We start from the raw sequence: 23,972 nt of genomic DNA, 5'->3' as shown, positions 1-23,972 counted from the left end.
GATGTCACAGGACAACCCTGCCCACTCTCCCATCGCAGATCTGAGCCTGCGATCGGAGAGTGGGTGGGTATTGTCCAAAATATATTTAGAAATTAACTCAACTTCCTTAAAATTATAAAGTAAACTTGTATGTGATAAGTCAGTAATTATCAATCATCACTGCATGAGAATATTAAACTTTATTTTTTTATTTAAATTTTATGAATGATATGCTAAAGCAGCACATGAGATGTACAAATAGGCATCTGTGCTAATATATGTGGTAAACAACAAACCATTATCTATTTCTGGTTGAATTTCTTCATCATCACTGTCCACTAGCCGACTCTTCTTTTTTACTTTTACCCTATTTAAGGAAACAAAAATACCAATGTATCATTAAATGGTGAATATATGGTAACCTACATTAATGTTTATCAAGTCCTTACACTTCAAGCAAAATTTGCTAATTCACTGAGGGTGCCTCCTCCTCTATCTGAAACTGCTATAAGTTGAGATAGGATTTGAGTCCATCAGTGATTGATATTTAATTGCAGCTCTGCTTACAAAAAAACAAAACAAACATCTGTATACCTTTTACTTGGCTTTTTAGGATCTGCAGATGCGCTGTGTGATGTCTGCTCTGTTTCTGGCATCAAGAAAAAAAAATATTGTAAAAACCCACAACTACATACTATAAAAGAGTAAGTAAGTACTTACAAAGACTATTTATATACATGAATGTTTATGGCTTTGGAAAATGCAATGTTTTAATGAAGTGTGTTTAGATTTAAAATATTATTGGCTAAAGAAGAAAAAACGGGGCAGTATTGTAATTCAGTAGCTAGCACCTCTTACCTTTGCAGCACTGGGTCCCACATTCAGTTTCAACCAGGACACTATCTGCATGTTTGTGTGTTGAGTTTGTGTTTCTTCCCACATCCCAAAAAACATGGTTAGATTAATGGACATCTCCCCATAATTGGCCTTAGACTTGGTTTTTATGTGTGACTATGTTTGGACTTTTGATTGTGAACCCCTTTGGGGGACATTTAGTGACATAACTATGGACTTTATGAAGCGATGCATAGTTTATTGGCACTATAAAATACAAGTTAATAACATTTAAAACATTTGACTCCGTTACCCTGAGGTGCAACTGCAGTTTTCTTTTTTCGGGCAAGTAGTAGTGCACGCAATGCTTCAGCTCTCTGCTCTAGATTAGTACCCTGGTCATCAGAGTCCACCTGAGTATCAATAGGCTGCTCTTCTGGAGATGAAAGAACAAGAGAACAGGCTGCCTGTCGAAGCTTGTCTGCATTTAACTTTCCTGGAATTCTCCAAAAGGATTCCTGAAAAATATTATTTTTTGAATGAAGCAGAAAAAAGGACCTGATTATCAATCTTGTTTAGGCAATAGACAATAAATATCAGAGCAAATACCAAGCCATGAGGTCAAAGGAACTGCCTGCAGATCTCAGAGAAAAAATTGTTGCAAAGCACAGATCTGGGGAGACCACATACTGGGCCAAAGGTTCGCCTTCCAACATGACAATAAACCAAACCACACAGCGACAACAGCACAGGAGCGGCTTAGGGACAACTCTGTTAAAGTCCTAAAGTGACCCAGCCAGAGTCCTGACTTGAACCCTATCGACCATCCCTGGAGAGACCTGAAAATTGATATCCACCAATAGTCCCAATCCAACCTAAATTTGAGAGGATTTGCAAAGAATGGCAATAAATCCCCCAAATCCAGGAGTGAAAAGCTTATTAGCAAATACCCTAAAATACTTGAGGCATTAATTGCTGGCAAACGTGTTTCAATTAGGTAATAAGTAAAGGAACTGAATACTTATGTAATATTAAATTTATTTAATTGTTTAAAGTCTATTTTCACTTTGCCATTATGGGGTACGCAGTCTAAATTAATAAGGGGAAAAAAAAAGAATTTAAAAGAAATGTGGTGTCAGGCTGCAAAAAAACAAAACTGAAAAAGTGAGGTAAGTCTGAATACTTTCCGAAGCATGTGTGTGTACATACACATCATGAGTGTTGGATAAATGAAAAAATACACTTTCCCTCATGTTAAATATTAACCCTTACCTGCTCATTTGCTGGTGCCCGGATTCCAATCTTTTTTAAAAGCTTTTGGAATGTTTTGTTCTCCATTGCATCTTCGTTGTCTTCAGTCAATGGTACAAGAGGAACAGACTGAGAGGATCCTAAGTAAACAGGTATTTTATCTTTTTCACTCTCTATGAAGCAAGATGCCACTGAGTAGACTATAGCAGTTCAATCACATGTGAAGGCTACACAATGCTCAAACACATTTGGATCCAAATTAAAATACACCTGTAGATTTGCAAAGATTGTTGTAGAGTAGGTATCAACCTGATTGCAAAATTGGACTAAATGGATGTTTAGGATATGTTTAGATAGTTGCTGATTGACATAATGGGGAATGTACAATTGCATGTGACTATTAAAAGGGCTGATTTTATCACTGATGAGACATGGTTTTGAGCAGTGTAAGGGTTACATTAGTCAATTCTTCTATTGGTGAGGTGTATATTATTATAATGATATCGTCAAGGGGTGGGATGAATTAGGCAGGAAGCAAACAGTCAGTACTTAAATTTCAGGGGTTTAATACAGGAATACTAAGTAAGTGTAAAGGTGGACAGGTGGCTTAATGCTTCAGATAATCAGTGTATATGTGTGGCCGTATGGAAACTAAGGATTACAGATGTGCAAAGAAGGAATTAATGAACAGTTGCACTAAGGTCTTCAATATAACCTTAACAAAACCACGATTCAACCTTGTAGTTTCAACAATGAAAACGGACAGAAAAACTAAAAGACAACTCCTGATATAAGGTGATTTACATCAGGCACTTACCATCCTCGTCCTTGTCATCTGCTGTCCGGTTAAGACAGTTCTGAAGCCACACCAATGGACCAGATAAACCTACAAACAGCACATCAAAGTTAAAAACTTAACACTTTAAAACTTATTTTTTTCTTAGAATTACTGTTCTACAACAAAAAAAAAACAGTAGATAAAAAGAGGTACCAAAGAATGTCACCCATTAACAGTGGAGAATGTTAAAACCATATAGGGTATACATAGCTGACTGGCATTTTTATGTGGATAGGCATTTTCTCTATAATGATGCTATCACTGACAAACTGCACAGTTCACTATTAAGATGAGCTAGACCTAACATTGTTTACATGTTGTGTTATCATGCCCTTACAATTTTTACATTTTTTTCTTTTAAAAACATGGTATTTAGGACTTTTTACCTTCCTCATATAAAAGCCGTACAATATTTTGTATCTTTCGATCCAGAGATCCAGTATTCTTGTCCGATATCCCTTTTGTTATGTGCTGGGGTTCGTCATTTTCTTGCTCCACCTCTTCTTCACCGTCTTCCTCTTCATCCTCATCTTCCTCTTCAGCATCAATTTCTCTTTCATCTACACCAAGATCACGTAGAAATTCTTCTTCTGACTAAAGGCAGGAAAAAGCCAAACTTTGTTTTAATGGATTAAAGCAGGAGAATACATTCACAAATGGATATCTCTAAATATATAATGCGTAAAATAATAGTGCTATAAAAAGAAAAAAGTTTGTATTACACACATACAATGGCTTTTGTATATATCTACCAAAGACTAATATTCCATAACATTTGGCAACTTGAGATATACAGTATATATAAATCGGTTCAGAACTTTAGAATTCCATATTCAAGAAACTTTTTATTCTGCTGTATATATTAAAAAACAAAAAAAAAAAAAAAAAAAAACACATGGCCAAATGATAAATTAATTCTCACCTTTTCCTAAGAAAAGCTCCTTACTGTGGTGGGTATATGATCAAAACATAAGCTTAGTATCACAATCTTTAAAGATGCAGATTAGCAAATCTGAGCAAATATGAAGATTTCTTCTTTTTTTTACTAAAGGTTGCATGTGCAAAAAAATAGTTTTTTTGTTACATAAACAGAATCGAAGGAAGTCTAAAACAACATTTTTGAAGGGAAAATATTTCTGTCTCTCTATTGCTTTATCTAAGCTCACAAGTTTTCTAACATTTAAGAATAAAAGGTAATGCTGAACTACAAGCTAAGCACAGTTTTACCTGTCAAACTTCTTGGCACGTGAATTCACACCAGTTGTGGCTGCCATGAAGGAGCAGCAGCACATGGATGAGAAAAATACTGCACTGAACTTGCCTACCCAGACTGAAATCTGCTCGGCAGGAGATCATAAGTGGTGGATATCTAGGTAGATTCATCTAGTATCAAGAATGCTATTTAAAAATACATTACCCAATATTTTAAAACACTGCTGGATTTTTTGGGAGTATAGATCTATTGGAACGAATTGCAAGTGCTTTTATGGTATTCAAGTTTAAAAAAAACTTCCCACTGAAAATCTTATTGGAGTAAATGGCTTCATAAAAGAAAGACCTCAATATTTTACAGACAGGGTCATTACTGATAAAGCGCAGCAAATTTGTAGTACTTATAAAGCATATGCACTGGAGATGCATATTTTACTGACTTGATATCTGCTGTGACAGAAGCACTGGATTTGGAGATTCCAGTTAAGAAGAGGTGGGCTTGCTGAACAAAGGAGAGACATTACAGAGTCATTGTCCCTGTGTGCTGCAATAGCACAGTTAGCTGCGACAAGTAAAGAGCATTCGTTTAAGTCTGTCTGTATTAAATGCAATATGAATTCAGTTATATTTTAGTGTCCTCCAAAAAATGCGCACACAGGAAAAAGATACAAAGCTCTATAAATTAGTTAACACAAATTAGTCACATACTATGCCAGATGATTTCCCTTTTCTTATTCTCTTTTTATAAAGTTCTTTCCGGTCACACACAAGGCCCATGCTTATGAGTTTTTCAATAATTCTAGCTTTGGAGCGTTTTGCTGTAATATGTTTCATGATATTCCCCAGAGTATCTGCAATGAAAACAATGTTACTTTTGACAGGGTTCACAATAAAATATTCTAGAAGTATACAAGGTTAAGCATTTAAACTTTTGCTTAGCCAGACTGTTAAAAAAACAAAAAACAAACAAACATTAAGCTATGTACACATAAAATAGTTGTCAGCTAGGATGAATAGTCATGCTCACCTTGGGTGAAAATCTAATGTGTACAGCCAGCCCTCCAACATTGCTCATCAATCTCTTGGGGTGGACTGATGAATGACCAATTAGAAACAACTGCTGTGCTTTCCTATAGAGAGCACTGAAATGGGGATTTGCACTTAGCCACATCCTAATGTCTAATATTGCCTTTTTTCTGTGATAAAACTCAAAAGCGTATAAAATGGACACCAGAACAGGAGGAGGAACTTCAATCCTTATACTTCCAGTATAAAGAGGTTGAGGGTAAATTTTATTGTTTTCTATTATGTGTTAAATTGGGGACGAACTTAAAAAAGGAAGATTTGTTGTGTGCTGATCCTAAGTGCTGTGTGCACTTGCACTCAGAACCAAAGCTCCGCAATCAAAAAAACTGCAAGCAGGCAGGTTTTTATTGTAGAAAAGGACAGGCAATGTCCCTTCTGCAATAACACATACTTACCTGTCTGTTCACAAAATGTTTTTTTATGGGAGGCATTTTTCTCACTGACCACTCTCGGTAAAATATTATAAGTGATATATATAGAAATTTTAAAAGGGGTTCCCTGAAGACCTAAGCTATTTCAAGGGTACCCCTTTGCTAAAAAGGTTGAATCAGTGGTGTAGGAGGTAGGAAGGGAATGTTTTCAAATTAAGATTTGAATATATTTTGGAAGTGTGACATTAGTTACTCCTTACTAATAATAATATATGGCTTTTTGTTTCATTACTTTAAGTCACTGACCCAAAACAATTATACAAGTATAGTATACACAAGTACTTCAGACTTCACTCTACAACTGCATTCTTATCCCTGGTTGGCCACTTTTAAAATACTAAAAGCCAGAAGGATCAGCAAAAAAGCCAAGCAGCTAGTGGTTTTAGGGGGAGGTAAGAAATGGGAGCTTAAGTTTTACTTTCACAGCAGGTTTACTGAAGGCCTGCCTAGCGCCTATGTAAGCTCTACTCTACAGAGTTTACATTTTAGGCAATACCCAAAGTTATGACTGGTACTGGCATTTCTTTTCTTCTCACTTTTATTACATTTATTTCCCTGCTTTGTGTAGTTTGTTCTATATACAATTAAACACAGCTTGAAGTAAAAGATAAGGCTGCTTATCATATGCCATCAAACTTGGAGATTTCATTTGGGTAATGAGAAAATAAAAAAAAAAGCAAAGAATAAAGGCATTAACTCATCAAGGTGAGCACAGAGAACAGGTAGATATTCTGCAAACTAGACTTTAAATAAACAAGCAATGGAATAAATTATTTATTCAAAAATGTTGGATTTACCATCTGTTTCTCGAAACTCCTCAAAAAGTCTCTGAAGTTCCATCTCTTGATCTTCTGTCCAGAGCACAATTCGGGTTCCCTTACTGCAAAAAAAGAATTTAGCATTTCTTTGTGGTAAGAAACCATTCTTTAACAAGAATTTACTTTTTGTAAACAGAAGTTACTGAGCCTGCAAATATACATTCATTAGATGCCTGGAAATATCTACACACATACACCCCCCCCCCAAAACATGTTGAAGCACACACCAGTATAGAAGTTTAGAAATAAACGCTTTAGGTAAATAAAAGAATATGACGACATGAAAATACTATAATACGCAGTCAGACATATATAGAAATTAATCCTTACACTTCTTTTTTGAAATCCTTTGCACTGTCAGCAAGTCCCATTTGCACAAGATGGTTAATAATTTGTTTCCGAGATCTGGATCCAGGCTTCAAGTTTGCCAAGATATTGTCCACAACATCAGCACCTGCAGCATTATATTTTTAAAATGAATAGATAGAATAAAGTAGCTGAACAAAGTTAATTTATCCCTTCTGCCCCTGCTAAACTAATCTAGCTCTCCCTGTTCAGATTCTTGCTTTCTAATCATGCACAGATTAAATAGGTCTTAAACAAAGATTGGTGTCATGGGCACAACTGGGAGGTAAATAAAGGTAAATATGCATCTTGCAGGGAAGCAAGATAAGCAACAGGAGGGAAAAGAATAGGTTTAATAGTTCTCTTATCTGTTGTTAGCCAATCGTAATTCAGAAACACAGCCTGATATCGGCAAGCTTCTATTTTACTTTACCCTCCTTCTCAGTTTCATAAAGAGGTTTCATAAAAAGACAAACATTTTATGTTTATCATGGCAGAGACAGGGTTGTGCTTCACGATACAGGAGCCTTCACAAGAAAAGCCTTAAGTACCCAAGTAGTGACCAAAATCTTCAGAGACTAGCAGTTAGAGGTAGCAGTACTTTAGACTTGCATGTACAGTAATCAGGCTTTTGGTACAGGCATAAACTGGCACCCTCACAAACCAGAAAGTGGATTTTTTTTTTTTTTTTTGAGAAGGAATTCTAAAAAAATATGTACATTTTTAGGGTACTACTTAGGATCAGCACACAGCAAATCTTCTCTTTTTAAGTTCCATGCCCAATTTAACACATAATAGAAAACAATATAATTTACCCTCATCCTCTTTATACTGGAAGTATAAGGATCGAAGTTCCTCCTCCTCTTCTGGTGTCCATTTTATACGCTTTCGAGTGTTATCACTGAAAAATATTAGATATTTTATTAGATATTAGGATGTGGCTATTGTCTGTAAAGTGTTACACTTCTACTGTTATCTTTTACCCTACTAAAACCTTACCTATCTTCTTCACCAGGTTTGCGGTAACCCTCTGTCATCTCTCGAATTACAGCAGTATTTTTCCAAAAAAGGAGCTCTACGTAAGCCTTTTTGTTTGTAGCAGCAAGTGCAAAGAATTTATTCAGAATATATTTAGAAAATCCTACCAGTTCCTGCAATAATAAAGTGAAAACGCAGCCATCAGCAAAAATTGTCTTATCAAACACAAACAAACCATTGTTCATTTAGAGTTAACAAAAATGACTCAAAGATATCAATCACCAAAATATTCACAAAAATGTTTGTAAATAAAAAGAGGGCCTCACTGAGTCACTGGTATATTGTCACCAATGTCTAAAGAACTAAAGTCACCAACTGTCCCGATTCAATGAATTACATCTTTATGTTGTAGTGATAATCCCTGAACACAAAGCCAAAAAGTAAGCCATAAATAGTAAGCAAAGGCTTTACTTTTATAGCTGTCTATTCAAACACACTGCGGCTAAAAGTCTCCACTGTAATCCTGAAACTACATTTAGATCATGACTCGTGGCAAATTTACTTATCTCTACTGACTAACAATATTCCAGATTACTTACCTTGTAGGCGCTAGCTACAGGGTCATTGAGGATACGATTAAAAACACAGAAAACAGAAAGTTGAAAAAGCAGTGCTTCCATTTTCAAGTCATAAGCGATACGATGCAACATCTTCGCCACACAATGGTTGGTATGAGCACTGTTCTGCTGATAGGTCTTTAGCAACAAAACATAGGTCTTTACCACACTTGAGTTAGCAAATCTGTTTTGCACAGAAAACAATATATTATTACCAGATCGAGCAAATCTTTAGCATGATTTAGAGAAAACACATAAAAATAAATTTAGCTATGCCATGATCAACATTCAAGTATAATGATAAAAAGAAAAAAGTCAAGGTAACGAGCTATAAAAAGCACTTTGATAAATAGTAGGCATAGTAGCACAACATTTGTAAAGAACATTTTTCAGCACATTTTGCGCATACTAATAAAATTAATGGGGTAAATGTTTATATTACCTAATTTGATTTGAATAAAAACATATTTATGAATAACTAACCTTTTCATAAAGTCCAAGAAATTAAACTCTTTCTCAGACACTTGCACTGATGTAAGCTCCTCTTCTATTTCCTCCTCAACCTCCTCCTCTTCCTCTTCAACGTCTTCAACCTGAGATGATCCTGGGAAGGGAAAAAAATTTTTTGTATATGCCGAGCCATATCACCAAAGTTACATGGTCTTCCTCCATTCGGCAAAGTGAGCTCAAACGTGCTGGGCTCAGAATACACCATGGCTCAATTTATTCAAATGGACTGCATCATAGTGAACGCTTTACAGATTGGCGCAATTCACTCTGTTATAAATATTTCCTATTAAACAAGGAGTCACACAGGTATCAAGCATTTTTAGAAGAAATGGGTAGCCTTCATGTTTGTCACAGGAAAGCTTTTCTTCAGAATTGCACTAATCCACCAAGAACGCTACCAAGAATCAAATTCACAAATCTGTAAATGCAATACAAAAACAGCCTTTTAAAAATTACAAAATCATATCAGAATACATGTAAATAAAAGTTCACAATCTGCATCTGCAGTCAGTTATACCCTTTGAGAAATCGGCTAACTGTAGTGGGTGACTGCTAAGTATCTCTAATCGATCTCTAACCTGTGCTTGCACAAAATTACAGTTGAAAGACAGTCAGTTCTTACTGGGAAGATCAGCAAAGAAAATTTGCTTGAGAAGTTCAACTTCTTCCTCTGGTCCTGACTCAGAAGATCCAAACACATCTCCCTCTGGCCAAACTTCCCTACAGGAAAAGAAAGCATATGGTAAGCATTACTAATAATCTATTACCCATTTGCTGAAAATCTGTATTCCTATTGATATAAATACAGCAGCAAAAAGCTTACCTGGCAGATCGGAGTAGAACAAGAGACTCTGCAGCCTGCCCATTTAGAAGGCCATTCTGAATCCGCACCAAAGCTTCGCTCCTTTGCTCTTCGACAGGTATTTCAGAGGCAGCATCAAAGGGCACAACTTCTTGTGGCAGACTTTCTCCACCCTTAGTTAATTTGAAATGAAAATCAGATTAGATCAGATCAAAACTCTTTTCACGCATTTTCAAACAGTTCTTAGCAACATACAGGCATTACCATTGCACAGCTGCTTAACCTCTCAGAAAGCATCTTCCAGATTTCTTCCATCTCTTCTGGACTTTTTTGCTGTTCCTCACTCCTGCTGGGTTTCTTTTTTTTCTTTTTTTTAACTCTACGATTCTTTGTAATGACAAAACAAAAATACGTTTTTAAACTTTGTCCAGTAACATAATCAGCAAATCTACAATATGGTTTTCTTCATATAAATTAAACGTATAGTTTCTTGTTTTGGTTTTTCTTGTCAAGCACAAATAACAGAGCACATATTCAATACAGCAGCGCAAAGTATAGTAAAATCACACAAAATCATAAAAAATTCAGTTATGTTGAGTCAACTGCATGAAAGATTATTTTTGGTTGGAATGCCATACTAGTAACACAAACAAGACCCAATGGTTAGCTAGGTATGCCAGAACAGACTTCTTGTTAATGTCCCAAAAAAAAAAAAATCCTTGGCTGCAAGAACAAAGTTTAGACGTTGTTGCAACACCAACAAATACATTTACTAAAGAACTTTTATTCAAAAAATGTAATCTTTTAAATCCAGTATTCTACAGCAACATGTCAGAATTCACTGTATGCCAGACTAGTATATGACCATTACTGGTTGACATTTGTGTTGACAATGGCATGCTTTCTGTGTTGAGTAAAACTCTTTATATGCAAATGTTTTAATATGGACAGTGTTTAACCCAGAAATCTTTTAAAGCTGGGTGGTAAGAAATTGTAGGGGGGTGGTAGCCCCTGTATTTAGACCTAATTCATCAGTAACCACCTACAAAAAAGAGCCGGGTGGTTACTGAAAAGTGACGGGTGGTGCACCCGGCTAAAAGGGGCTGGGGAGAACAATGATGGAAAATCAGTGTTACATATTTTAACTTTTTACGCAAATATTCCATGGAATATATATTTTCAGGAGCTTGCAGTGTTCAAATACATTGGAACCTGCTAGGATATATAATACTATAAATGGAACCTGTAAATATAGAAATATGAATAACACTTCACATGTAGGGTGGGTTCCCACTTTCCCCCATTGCCAGACTGTATTAATCAGTATTCTCCTGGCATCTGTGCTCCAGTGTACACAGCATAATTGTTAATGTTTACACTATCTTGCAAACTCAGCTATGTAGCAAGGTAGAGTAAAGATTGACCATGCAACATCTGAAATGTGATTATTTGCATACTAGTTAAGATGGGGAAAGCCCACACTGCATTTTTTCCCCCACAATTCAATGCCACTATATATTACCTGGACCATTATGGTTCGTTTTCCTTTGCAAAACTTCTCCAACATCTTTAGGAACAAATGGGTTGTTTCTACCAAATCTTTTAAGAATGAACGTGGCTGTTTGGTTTCGTCAAACTTTCTAAACAATGCAAGAAATAGTTCTCGATATTCCATTACATAAAAAATATTATCTGGGGACACAAACACAGAAAATGTTTATGGCAACACTTCTTCACACTGTAGGACATTTAAGATTTAGGATAACATAAAATCATTACACACTTTTAATAACCTTGCTGCTTTCTCGCACTGATTCATCCTTAGAATGATCCATTTCATTGATAGTAGTGAGCAGTTCTTGATAAGCTTTTAGGGCAAGATGCATTCTGCATTGAAAAAATACATATCAACACCAGCATGCTAATGGAAAACAAGTCTAGTATTCAATTAAATCCTCCAAACAATTATGGATTATAAAGCAATAAACACATTAAAAAAAACATTCAAAGAGGCATGTATATCAAACTGAAATGTGCGTTGACTCCACACGAACTGTAAGCACTGAATGTTACCTACAATACAAACTAGCTAATGGTAAATATTAAATCACTCTATCCGCACTCCCATAGGAAACCAATAGGATGCTGGGGGGGTGAATCCAACACATTTGCAAGTATTGAAAAGAACTGATGGCCACAGCACAAGATTGGTGTCACTGCCCCCATAAGGGTATATATTCGTCTACCCTGGTGTGCCTGGTCTGACGTCTGGCATCTGGCATCTAAATATTCACGGTGATAAAAATACAGAAAAAGAAGGATTCCTACCTGCGTGCCCAGGAGGTAGCCTCTTTTTTGTCTGTTAGCATCATCTCATAGTAGTTGGTGAGGTTTTGTTCTATGTAATGGAAGGTCCTTACACTAACTGTTTCAGATACAAGCTCTGGTCGAAAACGGAAGAGTCTATTAAAGGCCATAAAAAAAGCCATAGACCACAAGTAATACGTTTCATCATGTTGCTGAGCCTTTTCTCGAATTAGGTGATCCTATGGGAGGGGATCCGAACAAATCATACAATGAATGTCTGCGACAATAAGACATAAATAACTGGACAAAAAATACAATGTAAAAAATGGTTAGCAATGTCCCTTTGTGAGGACAGAGTCTTCAATTTAGGTTCCAAAATATATTGTGGCGTTTGTTATGCTAAAGCAGAACTAAACCCACTATACTCACCTGTTCCCGTTTCATCACAGGGAACCACCATCTTTATCTTCCCTCTTCTGTTCCTTGAGACACTTTCAGCCATCCTGATTAACTAGACCAGGATAATAAGAAGGCATGCAAGAGATCATGCATTACCAGCAAGCTCATGGAAAACTGGGATTGATAGGTTATCTTGGCAACCAAACCCGAGCTATGAATGCACAGCTCAGCTTTCCCAGATTAGAAAGGCAAGAAGGATTATCGCAGTAGGGACGACCTGCCTGATAGAGAATATTTAAAACTGGAACTTTAGGTATGCTTTAATCCCATATTTGTGCAGGGTTGCCTCTATTCTTCTGGTTTTGATTCCAAACACATACAAGCTGGTTACAGAAAATCGGTTATTTTCTAAATAATTAGTTTTCTACATGACCTAGAACATGTATGAATAAAAGAAGTTATTCTTGGAAAGTAGTTAAAGCAGAGCTAATCCAAAATATTAGAAAGGAAGGCTCCATCCTTATTTACAGACAGATGATCCTTCTGCAATACAATAAACTTATAGAACCTGTCATTTTGCAATGAACAAGGACCAGTGAAGATATTAGCATTGGAAAGGGAGCAATTAGAAGTGAATTTAGCTAAATAATTGAGGACAGCCAGGTGAAAATATTTTATTGCAGACAGACAGATGAAGCCTATCCGGTCTGCAATAAATAGCTTGCAATTGCTTGCAATTGCAATTATTGCAATTGCTTGCAATTATTTAATTTCTAACTTTAGTTCTACTTTAAAATGAAAGTCAAAGCACAACAGCCAACACCACTACCATTTTAGTAAGGAAATCTACAACAACAGACTGATATTACTCCTGTATAAAAGCTCATTGTTAAAGGAAATGCCATTGAAGAACGCATTCTGAAATGCAAACTGTGTGGCTTATTTACAGACCTACTGGCTTAAATACTTTGTGTCACTTTACCTAATCAAGTTTCAGAAAATCAGAAAGTCATAAGGGACTGACAGCTGTTTTAGGTCACAGAGACATTTTTAAATCAAGAGGGTTAGAACTTTCTTTTAATTGAAACCCACCTACTCCATTTTTTAGATAATATTTAAAAAAATCTGACCAATACTATTGGGTTTGTAAGGTTAGCTAGGGTTAGGTATCAATGAGAAAGGTTTTCTTTCTGTAACTATGTATTGTTTGGACATTGGCAATGACTTTAAAAGGCCCATTTAAATATTTTAAAAAGTTAGGAGAATGTTATTAGCCAAGAAAGAAAAGTCTTACCTTGACAATGTACATAAGTCTGTTATAACAATTTTCCAGAAAATCGATGCAGAACTCTTTGAGGAAGAGACGCACATTGAGGGCAGAACGTCGGCGGACCTCTGTGTCCTTGGCTTGCAGCTTTCTTTTAGGAACTCTCTTCAAATCTTTTCCAAGATCATGAGTATAGTTTTTAAACTGTCAAATGCAGAAAATAAACACACATTGTTATTATTAAAATTATTATTTTTAGCTATAATAAGGGGATCTGCTTAAAGCAAACAGCCTTTTACACCATGTAATATATTAAAATCTATGGATAAGAAAATATGGATTTATTATATCTTAATATGTCAGCAGCCCTTTTGGGCCTTTTAAAGTAATTGTCGATAATATTGACTGTCGACATGTGGTCTAGCCAGGGAGCTGGAGCAGCTTTTTATTCCTGGCAAGAAAATAGGTAATTTTTAAACAAAACATATATAAAGATATACTCTAGTACAATGCTTCTCAAACTTTTAACATGGGAGAACCATTGAATTAACTTTCAAGTCTTCAGGAAACCCCACTATAATTATTATATCCACAGCTCATTGTACATTAAAGTGGTAGTCAGTAGGAAAAATGCATGTGCTTAGTCATGACTAGGCTGAAGTCAGGGCACTGAGCAAATCCTGTGCATAATGGAATCAGAGGCTCAACATAGAGAAAAAATGATATAAAGATTCAAACAGTTACTTATAGGTACCTCAAATGTTTTGTATCAGTAATGTTCTTCCTAGATACAGTTTGCCGCGTACATTGCATCCCCATAATTAGGGAAGTATAATAGAGTAGTGAACATTAAATCATAGCCACCCATACTTTCAAATCATAAAGCCCACTACTTTTCCTCTAACGGATTATATGTAAAGTGTAGATTTTGGAAGCAACAATAGTCAAAGTTAAGACTTACATTATGTAGGCCTTTGTGGTATATTATATCTTTATCCGCAATTGACTTTAAACCCTGAATAATGTAGGAGCCACCGAATCGAGAATGCCTAAGAACAAAATCAGAAAAACAAACCTATTTATCAGAAATATACAATCATTTTTGGAGAAATATGTATTTTTTGCTATTGCTTTTCTCACTGGTCAGTGAGATCGCTTGACCCTGTGGAGCAGCGGTTGCCAACCAGTGGTGTGTGAGAAAATTTTGGTGGTCCATGGCTCTGGCTGATGTACCCCCTAGCGGGGTCCTACTCCTGACCCCACTGATCATGTCCCTCATATGGACACCCCAATCCCCCATCGCAGGCTCAGAGCCACTTGCTAAACATCCTGGGGGACAGTAGCGCAGGGCTGTGGACACAACTTTTGTTGCATCCACAGCCTTGCCCTACTGTCCCCCCAGGCTATTTAGCAAGCAGGTTTGATCCTGGGATGGGAGTGGGCATGTTCTGGCATCATGAGATTACTCTGGTGGAAGTTTCTTCCCCTTTGAGCGATACACAGCCCCCTGTGCATGTACGGTCCGGATTCCATGGATTTAGTGGTCCGTGAGGTCGGCGACCACTGCTGTAGAGCACATGTCTAATATCAATTTGCCAATTGTCAATTGCAATAATGTTAATGCTTTGTTCTCCTACTTACTAAAGAAGATTTTTGAATCTCTTGCTTTTTCAAAAACTAGTACTTTAGGCAAAATAGACTGAACAGCCTAAATGTCTTCCAGAAACAGTCCCTCTACATTACAGTAAAAATAATTTGTATGAGCCAGAACAGATTTTAACAAGTAACAAAGCCAAGTGGTACTTTCATCAGACAAATTTTGAGAAGTAGGAGAACAAAGCAAACACATTATCGCACTAAAAAAAAGTCAGACCCCCAAACCCAAAAAAGTTACACACACACACACACACACACACACACTTTGGGACCAGTAACACCTGATAAAAACAGTGTTTAGTTTTTTAGTTTGCTTTCTTCAAACCTCATATAGTAATATATGTGACCTTATACTCTATAGATATAATACTCTGAAGTTTCACCTTGTGCCACGCTGAAACACTCTGTTTTTTTTCTCTGCCATTTCCCTTTGCCGGAGGATCTCCAGTTCCTTCATGTCTGTCGCTCTTTCTACAGAGGAGCGAGCCTGTCCAGTTGATGCCAAGTGTTCTGCATTCTAAATGGCAAATATCATAGTTTCAAAAAAAAAAAGAAAAAAACATCACTGTAATATTTTTTACCTGTAATAGGTATTTTGTGAAAAAAAGCCCATGTTTAAAATTCCCATACATTCCAATGAGCTACTTTACACGAGAGCATTTGTATGAGGCACATTTTTGAGCAACGTTTAAATAAATTAAAACGCAGGTAAACACATCCATTGACTTCAATAGGGGCGTTTTTCAGCATTTTCCTGTGTTTATAATATTTCAGATCCACCGCATGGAAGACCTCACGCCCTCCATTTGAGGCACTGGCAGGAAAGTAGCTAATACCTCGTTTTATTGAGTCGCAATTCACCACATCCAATGAATACTATTAGCTACTTTGCCCAAAACCAACCCACTGGAGCTCCACGGTGACCGCCTATTTCTGTCTTTTCCTCGAGACTCCTTTTAACCAATCCTCCTAAAAACAAACATGTCCTGCATGGGGGGCCCCCCACTAATGGAGCCTGTCCTCCCTGGCTCTCCCCCCCCCCCCCCCCTTCCCCTTTTCTTGCACTTTCCTGGTTCAGTATGATTCCACGTTAGTTATTTGATTTTCTGTACCAGGCCACTTGAGTTTGTTTTTAAACATTTTATATGCAAAGTTTGCACACTTTTACTGTTGTATGTTGATGTTATTGCATTTTATGCCTCCCGATCCCTGGTTTATTTCTGTACCCCTCTGAAATTAATAAATAAAGAATGTTTGAAAAAAAAAAAATCCGCTTGTGTAGAGTTGAGCACTCAGTTTGTGCACTGTTTGGCTTCCAAAGTTTTCACTGTCTTAGTAAAAAGGACACAGTGGTAAATATTTTCTCATGTCCAATTACTACAGTAACAGAAGAATCTTGTAGTAACTTACCTGATCTCGAAACATGAGTGACACAGTTTCGAGCACATGCATACTCCATTGCTGCTCAGTTTCAGAGCTAGCCAAAAACTTCACAAGATCATCCATCCCACTCATGTGGATCGCCCACAGCACTCTATCATGAATGCTGGCATCATCGTCAACACCCTGGAACAGAGCACACAAGTAATTTGTCCATTCAGGAACACAACACAACCTAGCATTTCCAAAGTAAAACATTAAAAGATTAACCCATTTAAAGGTAAAGTAAAACTTTAAAATATTAACCCATTAAAAGGTAATATTTCCTTTCTATATGGAGTGTTGTGCGCTTGATATCTGCTTATTTTATCTGTAAACAACTATAGAAGAGAATCTGTTTTATATTCTATTCTAGTTTTGAACATATAGCAAAAGAATGCCTCAGATTGCTCTTGGTTTGTGTGGCTGAGCAACTTGTAAGTCGTTTACACACAATACAGATTGAGCCTAAAACATTACTAAATTACAAAAACTTGTTTCTTTAGTTCTGATCAGAGCTATTATTTTTACATCCACTTGTAAAAGTACAGTATGGTATGGCCCATATGTACAAATCATTTTCATGATGTATGGAAATTGTTTGGCAACTCTGCTACTTATCAGAACACACTAGCACTCTAGCATGAATACAACTTGAACAGTCTCAAGGATCTCAGGTTCAAATCTCAGTCAGGATGATATTGGCATGGAGAGTTTATGCTATCCCCATGTTTGCTGGGTTTCCTCTGGATACTTTGGTTTACTCTTTTCTTCACATTATTTACATAAAATTATATTCAATATTATATAAACCATTTATTTTTACATTAAAAAATCCAAAAAACAGATTACTACCTTTTCTTCATCTGGGTCAGAAGGCACATGAAGGATATTACGCACCAGAAGAAGAATCCTTTCAATTAATAAGTTATGTTCTTCTTCACGTTGCTCCCAGTCCTGTGAAATAAAGAAAACAATGCTATTGTAAGTAAAACCTCAACTGTATAAATTGCTTATTGTCAAGCTCAGACACAGGTTCACATTGCTGTAGGATCTACATGTAGAATCTACATGTGAACTGGCAATGTGCAAGCTGAATGCTTCTACTTTAATGACAGCAACAGGTGATTTCCATGACAGCAAATTATGACAATCATAGGTAAACTTGAAATTTGTTTAACTTTCTTATTTTGCTAGATAGTATATTTATTTTGTTCTGTATACTCGCTGTGGAAGTAAATCCTAATATAGAAATAAAAAAAAAAAAAAAAATAAAAAAAAAAAAAAAATCACAAAAGTGAGTTTTAAAAACTTTAAAACATATGTGTAAAATACATACATATGCTTGTTTAAAAATATGAACTTATATAAAATTCATATAAAAATATGTACTTATTAGAACATTTTACTATTTAGAAGCCCTAAATTCCCTTAGAGTAGGCAATTTAGTCATAGTCACTGAAGCTTCTTCCTCTAGTCATCAGGAGATTGAGAAAAAAACAGAACTTTTTGCATTTTTAGATCCTAATAATAGAAAGATTTGATGTATCAAAATGCGGTAGAAATTCTTACCATCTGCAGCAAATCATAGAGCTTTTCACTCAACACGACAAAGAGCCTCTCATTTGCAAATGCCTAATAAAAGAGAAAGATTTATTAAAATGTGTGAACACAGCATTCCTTATCCTAATGCATGACATTTAATCAGCTTAATTTATAAAGCAGGCAATTTCACATTCCTTAATAGAGGATCTTGCAGCTTCATGTGTTTCAATGGCAGTAACGGATTCCACCAGAGAATATTTGAGACAATATCAGATTCCGTGCTTTAGAAATAGAGCCCAATATCTTTAACATCAAAAGACACATATTGCTAAAATAGGATTTATGTACTCTACAATGAGATCTCAAAATAAAGGTTTTCTACTTGGAGGGCCACATCATATTTATTCCTTGGAATCATATTGATGCCTACAGGAGGACTGGAAACTGACAAACAAAAAACGATCGTCCAGCCCTGGACACCTATGACATGCTGGGAGCATTAAATAAGTTGGATGTTGCCCTGCTCACTTGACCAACCTGCTACAATTCACCCCACTTGGTTGAAAAAACAGGTGGACTAAAAATCATCTACTATTCAGGAGGATGGAAACAACCAAATATTTATTTTTTAAAGAAAAAATGAAACAGTAACATACTGTAGTTTGCTATTTGCCATGTGTATATTTTATTATTTTCCAGATGTTTTCAATAATCTGGTTCTGCAGGTTCTTTTTGAATTCTCTTCCAGTGGAGAGAAGTCCTAAATAATGCACAGAATGAATCCTGAAATAAAGGCATCAGTGCCACTCTCTGCAATATTGCAACGTGAGCTTAGGGTGCCATATCCTCTCCAAGTCCAGGTCTGAAATACCCTATACACACATCTATATACACATATCTACACTCTGGGTTGAATAACACTCGGTGTCATGGAACCTGAAACACTGAGGACATCTTGTGGTGAAAAAGAAGAGTAGGGAAGAGTTTCAGCATTTTATTACCTTTTGCAGGATACCTTAAAAAAAGTCTATATTTTAAACCATAGTAGGGCTTTTTGCAATAAACAAGGTTCAATGATTTTGTCATTTTTATTATAGACTGTAAAAATTGTTACCAAAGATTATTTCAAAAGGGGTTCATGAGATAATGCTGCAGAGCCACAAACCTCAAGGCTTGCACACCAGGTTTAGTGGTAACACAGGAAGGAAGAAAACCAGGGCTGTGGAGTTGGAAGCTATTATTGTACATGGAGTCAGAGTTGACAGCATGAATCGACAACATCCACAGTTCTATACATAATATCTGCTATTTTTTCACAGGGTATCATGAGTATCATTAGACTTCATGGCTTAGCCATATGAAGACTTAACACTACGGAAAAAGAGTGAAAATAAAAATGAGCCCACAGTTCATTCTCTATTTTAGTGGCGGGGCGGAATGACAATCTCACCGATGCACAGTAGGATCGGCGCCCACGTTCCCCATTTACAGCAGGCCATGTCACCCAATATTGTTTCTGCGCAATGCGAGATCGGGTGACGTAGGCAGAAGAGGACAAAAAGGTGACACTTTAAGACACTGTGCTGCCAAGAGAAGCAATGCAGAAAATAACTGGATGAAGTACAAAGATGAGTCCTAGACCTCTGGTACTAAACTCTGGTTAACTCATCAAAACTTAAACCATCAAACAACTTAAACCAAAAAAACACAAAAAAAAATTTAGAAATAAGCAGCATTGCATATATTCTACTAACTCCAAATCTGACTTTTTACAGCCTCTCTATGCTCATATTTGCCAATTCCACTTCATTATAGAATTACTTTTTCTGCAACATGAGCTGCAAGCAGTTTTCCCATTTTATAGGTATTCCTATGGCACAACTAAGGCACATTACATTTAATACCACAAAAAGTATTGCAATCTTAAGAAAGCAGTTTAGAATACTTGTTGCCGTTACAATATCTTGTTTTTGCATTGAACAAGGTTCAATCATTTTATGTAATTTTTATTAGACTGCATAAATTGTTACCATTGTACTGTGTCTTTGTTACTTCAAATGAATGAAGAACATAAGAACGTACCTCTTTATATGCCTGTAAATAGGACACCACCTGCAAATAATGGTGGCGGAAAGTGGGATCCTGAGGAACTTTCCCAAAACACAGAAGAGCTGGCTGGGTAAGATTTACCATCAACCTGTAATTTATAACACGCTCAAAGTTAATAAACTGCTCCATTACAATTCACATCATGAGTAATAATAAAGTATGTTACAGATGATAAACACAATAAATAAATAATTTACCAAACTCATAGAATAAATGGTTACATGTATTAGGAAGTTTATGCATTTTATAATCACTTCATATATCTCATGCTATATTTCATGAAATTGAAAGTTAGGTTATAGCATCTTTATCTACTGCAAAATACACGTGTGCAATTAACAGACAGCACAGCAATTGTGTTATACTACTTTCCAACAACAGGAACATGGAAGATGCAATCACAAAATTATTCAGGGTGTTCTCTTCAGCTTTGCGATACTGCAGGCTTGAGGTGTATTTTATAGGTGAAACGTGAGGTGTAAACACTGATGAATCCAACAGAGAGGTAAAGTGGTCCCTCAGTGTTAACGTTGTACACTACACAGCAAACTTTTGACGATGCAGACATTCAGATTTACCTAATAACAGCATCGAAGAGTTGTTTGTCATTATGGTGCTGAATGACTAAAGGCACAAGATCATTCTGTAAGATCTGAGCTGCTCCTAGCTGTTGCCGAATATCTCTGGTTTCATCTTCATGTCGCAGGTAACGAATTAGATCTTTTACACTTTCTATGAAGGAAAGAATAAATGAGAGTGCTTTAGAAACAGTTGAAATGTTTGATTGCAAAATTTACCTTTCACGTGACACAGATTTTATATTCTGCGCATGCTATTAGAGAGTTAAACTTACATTTAGTGCATGTTCCTCTAACTACATCACTTAATACCTGACATGCATGGGGGTAAAATGTAAGCTTTAACATAAAGTTGCTGCATCAAGTTTACCTAAATTTAGAAAATTTCAACACAGAAGTAATGGTGAAAAATCTTACTTACTAAATAACATTTAATTCAGTATAAATCTTTTCCTGCACTGTGAAAGTCTTAGCTGCAAAATAACTGGAATGGTGTGGTTAAATAGTACTAGACAGCACAGTAAAGAGGCTTCAGTTTTAGTTCTTTTGATCTACTATTCTCTATGTATTTAAGTGCCACTTATATTCTTAAATTTAACAAACACACGTCTCTCTTCTTATGGAAACTATTGTGCAGATAAGAGCTTGTGCAAAGGGTCTTGCAGCCGTCTCTCCACTTTTCATAAAGAACACTTTATCCAATAAAAACAGAACCCCCACACACCAGCAAGCAGGGAAGCGTGGTTCGTATCTAGAACTCATCCATATGTCCGATGTCCCTAACTCGGAGACTACCTGTATGCACACACAAAATCCTTCCAAAGCAAAACGACACAAACACCAGCTCTGAATCAACTTTTCTTGGAAATTATTCTAAATTATTAAATCAACGCTACAAAAAAAAAAATGCCCTCAACTACAAAATATTAGTTTCCAGATTATAATTTGGCAGTGCTGAATGTGTATTACAAGAGTAAAGCAAAAATCTAGGTGTATGGATCTCACCAGACGACGGTGCATTGATCCAGTAGTGTACTATAGTGAGGACAGTGCAAGTATAGGCATTGGAAATATGCCTGCAATCACAATTATAGCACAGCAAGCAAAGCCAACGTGTATATATGTGGGTATAAGTATCTACAATGCATATACACAACTTATTTTTTTTACCATTTTTCAAATGTTACCATATTCATATAAATATCTTATACTCACCAAGGCAATCAGGTTCTTTGTGATATGTATCTCCCTCTAGGTACCCCAAGGCACTGCATGTTGCTAGAAGTTCACAATTCATCATGTACAAGTCCATAAATTTCTTGCCACAGCGGAAAATAAAATCTGAGCCTCTCAGCTGATGAATGGAGAAATACATCCAAAAGAGTTAAAATGCACATTTAAAATGTAAACAGAAAACCCGTTCAAAACAACGTAATCTCACTCTATTTGAAATACAACATTAGATGGCAACATGTGACATCTATTTGGAGCTATGTATCATCTTGCAGCAGTGTGCCTGATTGTATGACAAAACAGGCGCTCCAATCTAGCAAAGGATTACAGATGTGAGTTTTACCTCAGCTGCAGGAGGTAAGAAGTGAATATCAAACAGCTGACAAGTTTTCTTTAACAAAAACATTCTTACCTGATAAATATCAATTGTAAGCTGACAGCCAATATACTAAGAGATCAGGGTGTCCTGTAAAACATAAAAAAATAAAAAATGAATGATTAAACTAAATAAATATTTTAAGATAGGAAAGCCTCAAAATACACAGTTAATTAAATATTCAGCATTATTTAGAGAAGGTCTGTGCCACAAAGGGTGAAAAACCAAAAGCATTGTAAAAAGCTTATTAGTGCTTCTTACTTACGCCATTATTACAAATGTCTTGGGTAATGTGTTAGTTATTTAAAGCATTTTTCTGCCAAGTACATATGACAACCCATTTTGTTGTAATATCATTTGTTGTTACCATGAAACAAATACACAAATCCTACAGCCAAGAGATAAAAAGAAAAGAAAAAAGACACAGTCATTCAGAACATATATCTGACAAAGTAAGGGCCTGGAATTTAAGCTATGTGCAATGCTGAACTTGCTTTATATGGGGGAGTGTGGCTTGTATGTATACCTGATCCCAGGATTTCTTCCTCTGGAACTAGAATTGTATAGAGAAAGCATCATCATTATGGAATACATTTTTGAACTGGCTACCCGGTCTTCCTTTGGAATAACATCAGTAACCCCACATCTACATTTTGCAAGACAGCTTTCTGTAACATTATATTCAAAAAAGTGCACTTTTAAAGGAAAGGTAACAGATCTTCGTGGAAAAGGATGTACATTTATGAAATGTGACCTGACAGTTCAGCTCTGCTAAGAATGACAAATCCACTAAAGCTATCAGTTGCTGGGATATAAAATAAGTGCCCCATACTCAGTCATTCATGACTGTATGTGCCCGAAGGCTTCCAAAGAAAAGATATGTTTATGTGTTAAGATTACTATTTGCAGTAACTAGAAAATGTTTTGTTCCCTCAACATACTTTTACCATCAAGTTTAAATAGAAGTACTGAACATGCGTAAACATAGATAAATAGACCTTTATTCTCCTATTAACATATATTTCTGAGAAATTAAACACGGCAAGACAATGGAAAAGAAAACAGGCATTACCTTAAAAGTAAAAAGCCTGAACAGAAATAAGTAATTTTTTTAGCTTCTACTTAGCCCATAATTTTAAAAGCAAATGTAGCTCCTTGGAGTATCCCAGCTTCTGCACCTACCCCCTCAGTGCTATCTTTAATCATTATTAAAATATACTAGGACAAAGAAGGCTTACACAGTTTGTTACAAAGATGTAACTTTGGTTCCAGGTAAACCTGATACCTAGAATGGAATATTGGCAGATAGTTCACAAGTGTGGAAAGATTAATTCAAAGGAGGGGTTCATGAGATAATGCTGCAGAGCCACAAACCTCAAGGC

The 23,972-nt window shown here is 36.1% G+C and overlaps 1 protein-coding gene across 3 annotated transcripts in view; it reads right to left on the bottom strand.

Moving 5' to 3' along the window:
* Positions 1 to 23,972, bottom strand: part of TIMELESS (timeless circadian regulator) — a 35,251-nt gene that overhangs the window by 3,269 nt on the left and 8,010 nt on the right. For all 3 annotated transcript variants that reach the window (XM_072408372.1, XM_072408389.1, XM_072408381.1), the window contains 29 exons: positions 22,627 to 22,680; positions 22,197 to 22,335; positions 20,982 to 21,135; positions 20,377 to 20,491; positions 18,322 to 18,384; positions 17,605 to 17,706; positions 16,741 to 16,896; positions 15,714 to 15,847; positions 14,636 to 14,723; positions 13,702 to 13,878; positions 12,030 to 12,247; positions 11,485 to 11,588; positions 11,224 to 11,393; positions 9,966 to 10,088; positions 9,723 to 9,874; positions 9,522 to 9,619; positions 8,873 to 8,993; positions 8,372 to 8,573; positions 7,794 to 7,945; positions 7,610 to 7,695; positions 6,780 to 6,903; positions 6,429 to 6,511; positions 4,823 to 4,965; positions 3,289 to 3,496; positions 2,882 to 2,950; positions 2,086 to 2,204; positions 1,127 to 1,331; positions 574 to 628; positions 276 to 346 (listed from right to left, as the gene is read on the bottom strand). In XM_072408372.1, coding sequence (XP_072264473.1) covers positions 276 to 346; positions 574 to 628; positions 1,127 to 1,331; positions 2,086 to 2,204; positions 2,882 to 2,950; positions 3,289 to 3,496; positions 4,823 to 4,965; positions 6,429 to 6,511; positions 6,780 to 6,903; positions 7,610 to 7,695; positions 7,794 to 7,945; positions 8,372 to 8,573; positions 8,873 to 8,993; positions 9,522 to 9,619; positions 9,723 to 9,874; positions 9,966 to 10,088; positions 11,224 to 11,393; positions 11,485 to 11,588; positions 12,030 to 12,247; positions 13,702 to 13,878; positions 14,636 to 14,723; positions 15,714 to 15,847; positions 16,741 to 16,896; positions 17,605 to 17,706; positions 18,322 to 18,384; positions 20,377 to 20,491; positions 20,982 to 21,135; positions 22,197 to 22,293 — 3,589 coding nt within the window. In that variant the 5' untranslated portion in view covers positions 22,294 to 22,335; positions 22,627 to 22,680. The remainder of the gene's footprint in view (positions 1 to 275; positions 347 to 573; positions 629 to 1,126; positions 1,332 to 2,085; positions 2,205 to 2,881; positions 2,951 to 3,288; positions 3,497 to 4,822; positions 4,966 to 6,428; positions 6,512 to 6,779; positions 6,904 to 7,609; positions 7,696 to 7,793; positions 7,946 to 8,371; positions 8,574 to 8,872; positions 8,994 to 9,521; positions 9,620 to 9,722; positions 9,875 to 9,965; positions 10,089 to 11,223; positions 11,394 to 11,484; positions 11,589 to 12,029; positions 12,248 to 13,701; positions 13,879 to 14,635; positions 14,724 to 15,713; positions 15,848 to 16,740; positions 16,897 to 17,604; positions 17,707 to 18,321; positions 18,385 to 20,376; positions 20,492 to 20,981; positions 21,136 to 22,196; positions 22,336 to 22,626; positions 22,681 to 23,972) is intronic.

The sequence above is a fragment of the Pyxicephalus adspersus genome, chromosome 1, assembly GCF_032062135.1.
Source record: "Pyxicephalus adspersus chromosome 1, UCB_Pads_2.0, whole genome shotgun sequence".
Taxonomy (NCBI): Eukaryota; Metazoa; Chordata; class Amphibia; order Anura; family Pyxicephalidae; genus Pyxicephalus; species Pyxicephalus adspersus.
The sequence above is the reverse complement of the archived record's forward strand: the minus strand, read 5'-3'. Positions and strand labels throughout refer to the sequence as shown.